The sequence below is a fragment of the Lactuca saligna genome, chromosome 3 (assembly GCF_052625555.1).
Source record: "Lactuca saligna cultivar CGN05327 chromosome 3, ASM5262555v1, whole genome shotgun sequence".
Lineage (NCBI taxonomy): Eukaryota > Viridiplantae > Streptophyta > Magnoliopsida > Asterales > Asteraceae > Lactuca > Lactuca saligna.
This window is the reverse complement of record NC_136419.1, coordinates 22,064,507-22,079,519: the sequence shown is the minus strand read 5'-3', so window position 1 is coordinate 22,079,519 and position 15,013 is coordinate 22,064,507. Positions and strand designations below refer to the sequence as shown.

The 15,013-nt window shown below is 31.7% G+C and overlaps 1 protein-coding gene across 4 annotated transcripts; it reads left to right on the top strand.

Annotated features, from left to right (window-relative positions):
- Nucleotides 1–451: 451 nt before the first annotated feature.
- On the top strand, nt 452–5,634 carry LOC145034732 (serine/threonine protein phosphatase 2A 55 kDa regulatory subunit B beta isoform-like). Of its 4 annotated transcripts, none has more exons than XM_078983235.1 (15): nt 452–785; nt 2,349–2,456; nt 2,934–3,037; nt 3,126–3,224; nt 3,297–3,416; nt 3,494–3,580; nt 3,702–3,793; nt 3,875–3,993; nt 4,079–4,202; nt 4,283–4,406; nt 4,484–4,552; nt 4,647–4,738; nt 4,862–4,939; nt 5,048–5,121; nt 5,214–5,634. In XM_078983235.1, the coding sequence occupies exons 1-15, from the start codon at nt 629–631 to the stop codon at nt 5,351–5,353; spliced, it is 1,587 nt and encodes a 528-aa protein (XP_078839361.1). In that variant the 5' UTR covers nt 452–628; the 3' UTR covers nt 5,354–5,634. The 4 variants fall into 4 exon arrangements, with proteins under 4 accessions (XP_078839361.1, XP_078839360.1, XP_078839362.1 ...); XM_078983234.1 differs by having other exon boundaries at nt 453–785; nt 3,494–3,607; XM_078983236.1 differs by having other exon boundaries at nt 453–785; nt 2,305–2,456; nt 3,494–3,607.
- Nucleotides 5,635–15,013: the final 9,379 nt, after the last annotated feature.

The window sequence follows — 15,013 nt, the reverse complement described above, 5'->3', positions numbered from 1 at the left end:
ATATAACTAAAGAAAAGATTAATTACATTATAACTATCATATTTCAAAATTTATAGCAGAACAATTATTATGTTAATAAATTCCAAAAACATTAAACATGTCTTAACTCCAAATTTCATCTGAGAATGAGAATTCACATCAGTTGAATTTTTCAAGACTTTAACCATACAATGATGTGATTTATAAAAAAACAAAAATAATATTTCTTTTGGCATCTGTTTACACCATACTTAACGACCAAAAAAATATACTTCCTATATCATAAGACACGTCATATTTCTACATATCTTTAAAAAAGAAAAACAACAATATACACATGTTTAAACACAATCATACTTGACACATTATCGTCATCTTCATCTTAAAAACCAACAACCACATACACATTTTTAAACGCGAACACATTTGCTCAAAACTCATATAAGGATATATATAGAAACCGCAACAAATATAAGCAAACATATATAAATAGTAGCAACACTTCAAAATTTTCACCACACTCGGCAATATCAATTCATGCAATATATACAAACACGTACACACCATTGGGATTTTACATCCCAAATTGGAGGGACCATCATCAAAACGTTTGAAGCACGAAAAGTGACGTTCTTGGGAATGGAAAGGCATGAAATTCCATATACAACCGACGATTAGATTACCCACAAAGACGTCAAAATCATCGATGATGGGCCTTCGCTACTCCCTAACCAACATCAATTTCTCTCATTACTACTGCCTACACGAAAGAAATCCAAAACGAAAAAAAATGAAAGAGTTTGCAAGTACTTCTCCAACTTCGTTTTCATCTTATTCATTTTCCAACTCCTTTGTTATTATTGTGTGTATATGTACTATAAGGAGTGAATTCTTACTTCTTTGTTGGGATTTTTTTTTCTTTCACAATCTTAAATCCTTTTAATATATATATATATATATATATATATATATATATATATATATATATATATATATATATATATATATATATATATATATTAAAAGGATTTAGGATTGTGAAAGAAAAAAAAAATCCTAACAAAGAAGTAAGAATTCACTCCTTATATATATATATATATATATATATATATATATATATATATATATATATATATATATATATATATATATATAATTTTTTAATTAACGTTATATGTAATTGCTTCTCCAGTTGTTTTAAGGAATGAAATAGGATGAAAACTGAGTTTTTGAGTTGTTTTTTTAAAGAAAAGAAGGAAATGAAAGAAAAGAAAACATGTTTTTATTTAAAGATAGGTAAAACAGATGAGCATTTTTTGCGTGGAAATCTATCATTTCAAATGTGGAATGATGAAGGAAAGAAAAAAAATAAAATAAAAGGAAAGATGAGCCTTCTTTATTTTCCTTCATTTCCATCATTTCCCTAGGTGTTGATTACTTAGTAGCCAAGTTTAAAAAGGGGTTTCCATATATGTTTTAAATTGAACATAAGTTTTAGAAATAAACGTAATAAACAGTTAATTAATATATTGGTCACACATTAGATACAATTACTTATCTTGATCCTGGTCGTTTTTTAAATTAAACTTTTGTTATAACTTTTAATTTAACATAATAATTTAGTTATTCTACCCTATGAAAATTAAAATTAGTTTTGTTGAAAAATGAATTTTTAACTTTTCTTTCACAAGTATGTAGTAATAAATCTTGCAACACTTCATATTATTTTAAAGAAAAAAAGAATAGTATTGGTTTTTATTAAAAAAGTAATGATGATGATATACACACAAATAATTTTGAGTTTAATTAAAATGATCGATTGGATTTTCCAAACCGTGTTAATCATATTTGACCGAACGATAAGTCTATAAGTTACCTTAACGATGATGATATTGTTTGTTTGTTTGTAGAAAATATTAAAGATACAACAATAATCTATTAATAAAAATTAATTAATGACGAATTGTTTTTTTGTTTTATTTAATGGTGAGATTAAATTGCGAAAGTGTGTTTTCGTGGGGAAGGGGAGAGATTCCATTTACCAAATGTGAGAAAGAAAACGAGAAAAAGAGGATACTCAGATTGTGTGAAAATCTTTCTACAATCCTCGTCGAATCGATTCCAAATATAGAAATTATTTAACTTCATAGTTCATAGTGTATGCGTTCGTGGGGTTTTTACACAGCTGCTCAGTGTCAATTCGCCAAATTCATGCCGGATTCACTCATCCAAGACGAAGGAAAATGCGGATTAGTGTATAGAAATCGTTTCTCGTGTTCGATAAACCATTAAACTCCAGACTTTGCATTTCTGATTTCATTTCAGCGACAATCGGGTTGATTTTGAGTCGTCGATTCTTGTGTTTGAAGTTTGCGAAATGGACGGCGAGGGTGACGTGGCTATGACTCCAGCGGGCTTAGACTGGAAATTCTCTCAGGTTTTTGGTGAACGTGCTGCTGGAGAAGAGGTTCAAGAAGGTACAAACAACATTTAATCGATGTGTATTTTTTCTATTTCTAATTAAATTTCGCTTTGGTTTTGTTAATCAAATTTGGTGTATTCAATTTCGCTTTGGTTTTGTTTTGATTTTAGTTCGTTCTCGCTTCTTCTGTTTCTTACTATCGCAGAAAAAAAACAGGGACGTTTTGATTCTTAATCGAACCTGTACTTTTCCAATTGAAAATCGATTGATAATGTAATTCTCTGCATGTACGTAATGAAACTATACCTTCTGTTTGATCATCTAATGTTGAAGCTAGGGGAATTTCGTCTCCAGTATGCTAAATTATGTATATCTATTTACAGAATGCAGCAATTAAACTGAAAGTACAGACCTTTTGAGTTCTGATAGCTTAAGCCAAAACATAGAGGGGAAGCTTATTAGATGTCATGATCTTGAATAACCAATGCTAAATCACCTGCATCTATTTACAATTTGTATCCTTTCATTGCAGTTGATGTCATTTCAGCTATCGAATTTGATAAAACTGGTGATCATCTTGCAACTGGAGATCGTGGAGGTCGTGTGGTTTTATTTGAAAGAACTGACCAAATAGATGTATGCTCCATGATCATTGATCATGTTCTTTAAAATTTGTTCATTTATCCTGTTAATTCACATTATAAAATGAAAATGTATAATACAGCATGGTGTTCTTCGAAGAGTTCTAGAAGGAATGGATTGTTCAAGCAGCCGCCACCCTGAATTCCGTTATAAAACCGAATTCCAAAGTCATGAGCCTGAGGTTTGTTTTTCATTTTGTGTCAATTTTATTATAAGATCATGTATATTTATTCTCATATTTATGTGATTTCAGTTTGATTATTTAAAAAGCTTGGAAATTGAAGAGAAAGTCAACAAGATTAAATGGTGTCAAACAGCTAACAGTTCCCTTTTTCTGCTATCCACTAATGATAAAACCATAAAGTTCTGGAAGGTATGAATGTAAAAAAGTTTGATACGGATTATTTTTTTGTATTTCAATCTATACTAATTTCCATATATTTTTACTAGGTCCAAGAAAAGAAGATCAAGAAGATATGCAACTTTAATATAGACCCTTCAAATCATTTGAGCAATGGTTTTATTAACAGTTCAAATGTACATACATCTCTACGATTACCTATGGTAGTTCTATGCAGATTGCAGCCTAATTATTTATTATTTCTAATAGTTAAATAATTATTTATTTTCATTAAAAGTTCCAACTTTTTATATTCAGGTAACCAGTCATGACTCCAGCCTTTTAGCTAGATGTAGAAGAACATATGCCCATGCTCATGACTATCATATTAATTCCATTTCTAATAATAGGTGTGCTTTAATACTTTTACTTTATTTAATATACATTTAAAATGTTATCTGATTATTTATTAATTATTTCCATTTTTGTAGTGATGGTGAAACATTTATCTCAGCTGATGATTTACGCATAAACCTTTGGAACTTTGAGATCAACACTCAGAGTTTTAATATTGTTGACATGAAGCCTGCAAACATGGATGATTTAACTGGTGATAGTATTTATTATTATTTTTTTTTCACATTAAATACTAGGTTTATAATATTTTTAATAACTGTTTAAATTTGTTTGTACAGAGGTTATAACTTCAGCAGAGTTTCATCCTTCACATTGTAATATGTTGGCATATAGTAGCTCAAAAGGGTCAATAAGGCTTCTTGATTTGAGGCAATCAGCTTTATGTGACAATCATAGCAAATTGTAAGTAAATACAGTTTTTGAATTTTCTACTAATCGATTTTCCTTCATTTATATTTAATATTATTCATTTAATGTTACAGATTTGAAGAACATGAACCTCAAGGTTCAAGATCTTCTTTCACAGATATTATTTCCTCAATTTCTGATATCAAGTTTGCAAATGGGGGTAGGTATATACTTAGTCGCGACTACATGACACTTAAGGTACCTTTTTTTTAATAAATATTATATATATTTTTCCATAAATTTAGAATATTTTGTTTTTAATTATTTGTGGTCAGCTGTGGGATATAAATATGGGTCGTGGCCCAGTTGCAACTTTCCAAGTGCATGAACATTTGAGACCCAAGGTAATTAATTATAAACCTTTTAACAACTTTAAAAATATAATTTCATATTATGAAATAAGGTCAGCTCATTCTTTATTTTTTTTTTTTTTTCCAGTTGTGTGATTTATATGAAAACGATTCGATATTTGATAAGTTTGAGTGTTGTCTGAGTGGAGATGGACAACGGGTGGCAAGTGGTTCTTACAGGTTTGACTTTCAGTTTCTTGACTTTATTCCCCCTTTTTTTCTATTATATTCCTCAAAAATCAGTTATTTGATATAAAATTTCTTATATTTTGATGTTGTACTAAACAATAATTCATAATCCAGCAATTTGTTTCGTGTTTTTGGTTGTTCTGAGGGGAGCTCAGAAGCAACAACTTTAGAGGCAACCAAGAATCCCACAAGGTATACACCATTCATTTACTTGGGTATATTTTTTTATAGAAAAACTTAAGATATAAGTATATATTACTATAATATTTGATGTTTGTAAATTGTAATTAACTAAAATAGGAGACAAATCCAAACCCCTCCAAGATTCTTAAGACCCCCTGCAAACTATACTCATGCTGTTAGCAGCAGGCGAGGTATGTAACATTGTAATGTACATTTAATCTGACAATGAAATAATTCATGAGTTTTTCTCAAATAGTTTTTAATAATCATTTAATTTTGATAGGGTTGGATAATTCAGGACTTGACATAAATGGAAACAACAGTTATGATTTTTCAACGAAGTTGCTCCACCTGGCATGGCATCCAAATGGGAATTTAATCGCATGTGCTGCTTCAAACAGCTTGTATATGTATTATGCATGAAGAAGGTGAATGGCATACTTGTAAATTTCTTGAAATCTGGCACCACCTACCTACCTCCTTTTTGCATGTCGATATCTGTTGCTTTAATATATGTTCATGAGGAAGGTGTACTTGAGTAGTATTATTATTGATGGGTGTAATTGTTAGATTAAAACAATATAAACTATAAACTCCCTTATAACCAAAATCATGGCGGTTTGGTAGATATTTTATATTTGTTTTTGGTTAGGATCAATGTATACAACTTTTATTGCATGATGTACAAAGCAGTATTGCATGAATTTTGACTTCAGATCTCTAAAATATTGTTTGTATATCTCATAATTATATTTATATAAGTTTGTGTCGAAATATCATAAGGAAATGACAAACTGTGCAGTATATTCTGAAGATAACTAAATGAAAACTAAAGTAAATTACGAACTTGGTCCTTTTTTTATTACCAAAAACTACAAATCCATCCAAATTTTGTTATTTACTCATGTGTCATCCCTAAGTTTACATTTCATTGCAAATACTAATTATTTTTGACCCATATAAAATGGCTTTAAGTTTTGGATTAAACTTGCAATTTTGTTTAAAGCAAAGAGACCACATCCGCCCTGAATGCAAACTTAGGAACGACAACATTAGGGACAATTACAAAATTTGAAGTGAAATTGCAATTTTGAATAAAGTATTAGAGACCAAAATTTTAATTTAGTCTAAAAATAGTAAATTACACGAATGATCCCTATGGTTTAAGGTTTAAGGTACTTTGCGCGTTTGGTCCTTAATTTATTCGGAAGATCCATATTGTTTGTTTTTGTTACGCGTTTGATATATATATATATATATATATATATATATATATATATATATATATATATATATATATATATATATATATATATATATATATATATATATATATATATATATATATATATATATATATATAAGGTTAGGTTATTGTGTTCTAACTATCTATTGTGCATGTATGAATAATTGTGAACCAATTATTTTAATTATTTTAAGAAAGTAATTAATACATATTACATTTTAAAAATATAATGAGTATTAATTAAATCTTCAGCATTTAATATGTATTAATTACTTTCTTAAAATAACTAAAATGACTGGTCTAGAATCAATCATACATGCATACAATAGATAGTAGAAACATTTGCACCTAACACATACACACACACACCCACACCCACACACACACACACACACACTCTCTCTCTCTCTCTATATATATATATATATATATATATATATATATGTGTGTGTGTGTGTGTGTGTGTGTGTGTGTGTGTGTGCGCACGCGCACGCAAAATCATTAACATAAATACATCTCCTATAAGCAATCTACCCCATCCCGTCGATCCTCACATATTGATCCTTTATAACAACGTAGTCCATACTCTCAGATTCAAAAATGAATGACTATACCTAATCTATACTCTCTGATCAGGAATGAATAACTAATCCATATTTTTTGGATTCAGAAATAAATGACTATACCTAATCCATACTCTCAGATCATGAATGAATAACTAATCCATACTTTCAGATTCAGAAATAAATGATTATACTTAATCTATACTCTCAGATCAAGAATGAATAACTAATCCATACTCTCGAATCGATAATGAAAGACTATATCGAATCCATACTCTCATATCAGTAATGAATGACTACAACTAATCTATATTCTCGGATTCAGAAATAAATGGTTCTACCTAATCCATACTCCCAGATCAGGAATAAATGACTATACCTAATTCACACTCTCGAATCAAGAATGAATAACTAATCCATACTCTCAGATCGGTAATGAATGACTATATCTAATCCACATTCCCGGATTAGGAATGAATGACTAAATCTAGTCCATACTCTCGGATTCGGTAATGTCAAATTTCTACTCTTCACTCATGTCTCACACGTATTCATAAGAAGATGCTACCCAATATCCAACTTATTAAACCTAACATCATTTACAAGTCTTATCTTATCTCTTGGTAAGACCACAACACTCAACTCCTAATACCAACTCTATTTTAGGTAAATCTATTTTACCTTAGTGTGTTTGTTTGACACAAAGTATTTTAGGTATTAATACACTTTTTAATAACACCCTTATTATTATTATTATTATCATGAAATAATAGATATACATCTCAACACATATAGAACCACATATTGTTTGCATGTCGTATATTATCAAATACAGTTCTAGCACATATTCCAAGAAATAAACATACATCTCACCTATAAACTCTTTGAAAGACAATTCAATACTTTAATTGATACTTATATTAAAATCATATTTGTGAAAGAGACTATGCACTCACTTGATAAAAGTGGATACCTCAGAATTTAGGCAAAACTTCGCATTTGTGGTTCACCTTTACCTCTGACATGACCTAAGTTCATATTACTAAGTCTTAGTCTTATATTTCTGAAGACTAATGATATTATGGATTCCTCACTAATCTCAATGTTTACATCAAGATCTATCAAGTAAGGAATAACCAAGTAGGATCATATCAAAGATAGGGTCCGTTTGGTATACAGAGTATACTGTTTGGAAATCTTACTTTAAACACCTCACTAAACCCAGCCTAGACATCATCAATGTAAGTAGATCAATTAATATAATGACTTAGAATTACCGGTAAATCTTATTTATAGGTTCATAATAACGACTATGAACATAAAAATAAGTTTTACTTGAAATAAAATAAGTGTAACTTAACTTACATAGATTTTAGCGAAAACCAAGAAATTGCACAAACAAAATCTCAACCCAAATACTTCTTTTCATCGGGCTCCTAGCTACTCCATAGACTTGCTAAAAAGTTTGGAAGTCCGGAAAAGTCGGACTCAAAGTGTGAAAGAAGACTAAAGAGATTTTGTTTTGAGTTGTGAGAAAATGAGGCCGAAAGCGAACGAATTTATAGGCTTGGGAAGGATACGCGCCATACACCATGTCCCGTGCGCGTCGCGTACCATGTCCCCTGCGCGCCGGTACAGTATCGTAAGAGGTGATGTGGTAGATTCCTATCCTGACATATGGCGAGGTTTGGGTGGTATGTTAGACGAGCGCAGGTGTGTGCAAATTTTTATAAATCTTTAAAAAAAATTACATCTTCTTCATACGAGCTCTATTTTTGATGTATTTTATATCCACTCGTAGCTGTCGATGAGATCTACAACTTTCATTGAGACTCTGTTGACTAATTTTGACTTATTTTTAAAGTTATATATTTAACAAACTTAAACTGTTACAGTTTGTTAAAAATTCATAACTATCTCGTCTGACGTTTGTTCTCGGTTGTCTTTATATCGACGGATTCCTATTAATGAGATCTTCAATTCTCATTTTGATTTGTTTTGGCTAACTATCGACCGTTCTAAAATTTGATACTAGTGTTGCACACTGTTATGCTGAAACTTTGAAAATTCATAACTTTCTTCCACGAAGTTAGATTTTGATGTTCTCTATATGCACGGATTCTCTTTAACAAATACTACAACTTTCATTTAGATCATTCAGGCTAATGAGTGATATATCAAAAATTCGTTTTTTATGATATACACAGCCGTGTCAGTTTAATCACGAAACTTAGAAGAAACACAACTTCTTCATACGAAGTCGGATTTTAGAGTTCTTTATATGTATGAAATCTTTATCATATATGACATGACTTTGGTTATGATCATTTATCATAAATAATCTTCTATAAAAAAGTCATTTTTATCCTTTATATATCTTGATCGTCTAGCCCAAATCTGCAGGCGTTACATCAATAGCTGGTAGCTTGATGTAGATTATGATATGCACCAAACCATCTATTACTCATGTAGTAAGAGTTGTAAATATTGAAAGTAGGTTTATGTTTAATACCGAGGGGGGGGGGTGGAATGAGTGAAGTGGCTATTATGCTACTTAAAAGGAGCTTCTGAGGTTGCCTTATGCTTCAAAAGAAAAAAGGATAGTCTTGGAATGTTTTGATGATGATGATGTATGGAGATGCATGGATTTAGGAAAATCACAACAAATTATATGCTCAAAATAAGTGGTATATCAATTAGTTGCATATCCAGGTTACATAATAGTATTGATATTACAAAACTCCAAAAAATATATATGTTCACAATCAAGGGTATGTAAATCAGTTGGATGTCCCGGTTACAAAATATTACCGGTATTACAAAAGCAAGCAATGAATTATATGCTTGAAGATCTTCCTATCAACACTGAGGATGCAACAGGAAGATTTGTGTTATACATTTTGAGAATTAGTGTGCAGTCTACTTGAAAAATAATCCAATATTTCATAATAGGATGAAACACATTTATATGAGGTACCACTTTATCCGATAATTGATAAGTGATATCAATTTGAATTTTATGAAAATCCATGTACGAAGAATCGAATAGACATCAAGGTGGTGACGACGGCAAAGTTGAATCTATGTATGCCTTTAAACGAGCTTACAACTAGTTTGTAGCGAAAGTGTAAACGAGAGAGAGATATGAGGGTTACAAAGTTCTAAACTGGATGACAACATATTGATTATTCAACCTCTAAGTGGGAGGTCGTTTAGCTATGGAGTCTGATATTCTCTTTGACCTTATTGTCGCTATTTACACCCCGCTCCCGTGTTATAGCAAAGAAAAGAAGAGAAGAGAAAAGAAAGTAAGGAGAGAAAAGAAAGGAAAAAGAAATTGTCATTTGTGTTCCCGAGTTAGAGAGAAATGGAAGGAAAGTTAAACATTTTGTTCTTTCTTCTCAAATCCTCCCAAATCGGGAGGAAAGTGTTGGATTAGTGTCTAAGTCCATAACTATTTTGGTATGTGCTTGACCCGATGGTGCATGGTCCTTTTGGGTTGCCTTCACCAAAGCAACTTGATTGGAGAAATGAATAAAGAGAGAGAGAGGATAATATGATTTATTAATATGTTATAAGAATAATATATTAAAGGAGAAATCATATTTGTTTAATTAATATTGGTCAATAATTAATTAAGAATTAGTTTTGTGATCAAATGTAATTAATTAAACTAGAGGGGCTGATTTGTAATTATGTGATAGTTACAAAATAAGGTAAGGATTATCTTATTTATATGGTGGACGAATTTAAGGTTGGAAATCCTTAGAATTCGAGTATGATAAGGATTCAAGGATTATCTTATTGGTTGCTTAATGGATAATCAACTAGATAAGGATAATGACTGAAACCCTATCTCTACACCTATATAAACACCCCTAGGGTCATGAATTCGTGTATCCTTTCCCAAGAGGTCCTAGATACGAATTCTAACCTCTCACCTCTTTCTTTATACCTTCTCCATTTGCTTATGGTGTTTATGAGCCATTAGAGGAGTGACACTTGTGACTCTAAGCATTCCAAAGTCAATCCAAGGTGGAATTGGGATTGTTATTGCTACATAACAATCAAGGTATGTTCTTAAACCTAATTATATGTTAATGTCAATTTCCATATGCTAGAATTAGGGTTTATAGTCTTGGATTCAAAGCATGTACAATAGAGAAACCTAGATCCAAGCATTAGGGTTTGTGTGAGCACATAGGATGTTCTTAGGAACAAAACCCAACAGTGGTATCAGAGCCTAGCTTGGTTTCAATTGTATTGATGCATTGTATAACTGGAAAATCGTTTTTTGGGCTTTATGGCTGAGGAACTCGGCGAGTACCACAGTGTACTCGGCGAGTACAGTGTGGTACTCAGCGAGTTCAAGCGTCAGATAATGCTTATCTCGGGATTTCTTGTTGTTTTTGCATATGGATAGTTACCTTATCATGTTAGATCAATATAAATCCGATTTTATGATATATATGACTATATTCTTGATCTAATTAAAGATAATTATCAATTAACAAGATAATTGTTTCCTTATAAGATAATTGATTAATTATTTTGAGTAAATTGATAAATTGTTTTGCAAGAAATCATTAAACAAATCAAATATGGATAACTATGTGATTAAATGTTAATTTAAAATTATTTGATCCTTGTTGTTATGAAAGGTTTCATATTTTCCCCTTTAGGTTTTATAGTTTAAATTTGAACCCAAAAGTTTTGGAGTTTTGAAATTTAAATAGTTAAAACCCTAATGTTTTGAAAAAGGTTTCAAAACTTGCCCTCAAGTTTTGGAATTTAAAAGTTGATTAAAAGTTTAATTAGAAATGTTAAATTCTAAAACCGTAGTAATGTTTTGAAAAGTTCAAATCACACCCTTATGGTTTTATTAATTAATTAAGGAGTATAATTAAAAGAGGTTTAATAAATCCATAAAAGTTTAGGTTAACCTTTTAATTGAATTAAAAGTGTAATTGTTAAAGTTAACCATATAGTATTTTAAAAGTATAAAATACACCCTATACTATATATAACATTAAAAGTCTAACATTATATATATGTATGAGTAAAAGTCAGTCTTACCGTTAGTAGGCCTCATTCACGAAGCTGGTCTATAAGGGGTGTTTAAGGAAATTGCCTATAAAATGGCGATTGAATGGGTATCCACTCTTACCCACCGCACTCTTGACTAGTGGAGGGTCGTTAGCCGAACGGGTAGGATAGGACGAAACCTTCCATTATAAGTATAATGAAATACAAAGTAACTAAATGTTTTTCAAATTCCCAATCTTAGTTACTTAGGCAAAAGTGAATTGATGCAATTCCATGAAATCACACTTTATGCCCTTGTGAAGACGTTAGTGGAGCGTGTATGGTTTACCGGCACACTAAATGGTTCTAAGCAAAGGTAGCAAAGGGTGACTCAATGTTTGTCATAGTTCGGTGGAGCGTGTGTGGTTTACCGGCACATCGGAGGGCACCATGTGGTTTGCATGGTTATTCACACCCGCTTTGTGATCCTCGGCATCCCAGTCACAAACAAGAGGGGCATATCGAGATTTAAACATGCCATTGAAATGTTCAATGAATCTCAAAGGATCTAGGAGTTTTCATAGATTTAAAACTTAAATTTCTTTTTTGTTTTTCATGGTGGAAATTAGTGAATCGTTATTCACTTACCTTCAAATGTTCTGCAATTTGGGTTACGGCATCCCTCTCCCGAGTTGTAGGATATTGTGTTGGGTCCTAGCCTTGGAATTTCATTTGGGTGATTTACCAAGGACTCAATCAATCAACTAACTTGAATTCGTTTTTCTCCCGATGTCAAAGTTCGACAACTATGGGCTTCTCAATCCCGTGGAACAAGCATTCCACATGAAGATGATATTCCACGATTCGATCGAGGAACAAGAAATCATGCTTCACTTCCTCCTCCTCCTCCAATTATTCTCCCTAACCCACAAGATTGTAAAATTGAAAGGTTCAATATCACTCAAGCCCTTTTGGCAAGTAAATATAAAGAGGGCAAGTCGGTGTGTGCACACGTCTTAGGGATGAAGTCACACATTGATAAGTTAAGAATGATGGGATCCGTTGTCGGTGAAGAGATGGCTGTTGATTGGGTTCTTTAATCACTTCCTAACTCATATAGTGAGTTCGTAAGAGAGTACTATATGATGAACCGCGACGTGACCCTTATAGATCTCACCTATATGCTTATTGCTGCTGAATCAGCAATGGTTTGGCGCAATAGAAAAGCAAAGTTGATTGGTGAATCTGCCTTCAAGACCTCTATGGATATAGACAATGGCAATGAAAGACATGCAATGATCGAAAAGTTTGATCATAAGAGAAAGGCGATGTCTGAAGTAGTTCCATGTGTTGTTCCAAAGGAGTCAATTTGCTTTTATTGCCAAGAGAAGGGGCATTGGAGACGAAGCTGCCCTATTTACCTAAGAGATCTAAGAGATGTGAGAGTCAAAAGTATGACTACGCTTTAGGTAAGAATCCACTATCTAACTCCATTAAGTTCCTATTCATTGATTCTTAATACATGATGTGATAAGATTACATTTGAATGTTTTGAAGGATCGGTGAAAAGAAAGGAAGCTTGATAAGAGAGCAAGATGAATCTAATCACAAGAGATGGATCTCGATCTCATGGACTTGAAGATTGGATTTTGAGCTTAGATAGTTATGATAGAGTTGTTAGAAATTTTCTTTTTACATAGTTTTCAATAGATTGTGCATTGTAAGGACAAATGCTTTTCCGCTGCTTTTATAAATAAAATAAATTTTGTTTGACTTATTTATTTTTTTGTTTACTTCCTTGCAATGAAATCGTTATGTGAAAATTGATGTTTGCATATTTCTACAACGAATGGATATGATTCTTAGTTATGTTATTTATGGAAATGTCGAGAATTTACCAAATAGGGAGAGTTTCTCATCGCCCAAGTTTCAATTGGACAGAAACTTGGAATCATGCAACTTGGTTGCATGATGAATGAGAAATTTCGTATTTGGAAATTGGACTAATTCATTGACAAAGTGTCAAGTGAAGGACTAGGAGATCGAGTACACAAAGTTGTGTGTTGATCAATTTCACCATAAGAGTAACAAAGATATTCGTCATGATTTACTAAAGGCTTAGTAAATATGATTACACTTACAAGATTAAGTGTAATTTTGAATGGACTAAAGGGTTTAGATCAATAGCAAAACGAATAAGAAGAATCAAGTAGGCAGAAAGATAAGAGTTTCTCCATTCTAAGAAGAAGGGAGAGTAGCTTTTATGCTTTATGATAGGTCCTAATGATTAAGAACCATATCTCAATTGATCCTCTAAGTGAGTCTTGGTACAATTGTATGTCCAAGAAGAGGATTCAAAGATTGAAGAAATGGTTAAATCAAGAAGTCTATCATACTTCGTTCCAATAACAAGTCTTAAAGTTAAGATTGTGGCAATGAGTGAAAAGTATTAAAGGTTTATAACATTCATAAAATGTGGAAAGTTGTGATGTCTTGAATAAGACAAAGACCAACTTGGACCAATTTATGAAGTTTTTTGATAAAAGCTACACTAACTCTTGAATATTTGGTTGTCAACAAATGTTTATTGACAAGAGAATCTTATATGTCAAGGAGTCAGTGGGAGTCTTAATGGTCTTGAAAAGTTTCAAGAACAAATCAAATAAACCTTATTGATTATCACTAGCACACGAGTTGAGGTTTACAACCTATCGTGAAGAGATTATTTTGTTTCTGTGCCAATCTAATCAAGTTAATTATGCATGTGAGTCCTATGAATTCTCATTTGAATGCATAAAAGGCAAGGACCTTGATCAATGGAAAGTACATTGATAGGAAAAGGTGAGCTGCTTAACTACTTGGAAGACGTGGTGGGCAGCTGTGCTACCATAAGGCAAGAAATCAAGATTAAGGAAGTTCGATCCATATGAGTTTGAATTTGTCGTAAACTTTGGTTTTTAACAAATTCACATGGATAGGAACGCATACACTGTTTAAATCTAAGTGTCATAAGATTTCCTCCTTCATGAAAATGATTGTGAGTAAATGCTTTCACTAAGAAAGATTTTAAAAGATAGTGATTGTAAAATTGCATTCTCGAATTCGATAATGGTTACGGCATCCCTTTCCATAATTTGAATTGTGAGGTTTGGCAATTAGTCTTAATTGTTAAGACACACATATGAACTATCTAAGGCAAAAGTGTATAAGTTCAAGAAGTCTTGATAAAAGATTATCAAAGCACTAAGT

Bases quoted from the DNA above. Each gene is read 5' to 3' on its own strand.
- LOC145034732 (XM_078983234.1), top strand. From the start codon at position 629: ATGAAATTCCATATACAACCGACGATTAGATTACCCACAAAGACGTCA. The intron at 786-2,348 runs GTACTTCTCCAA...TTGTGTTTGAAG, and splicing joins AAAAATGAAAGAGTTTGCAA to TTTGCGAAATGGACGGCGAG. The intron at 4,407-4,483 runs GTACCTTTTTTT...ATTTGTGGTCAG, and splicing joins GCGACTACATGACACTTAAG to CTGTGGGATATAAATATGGG.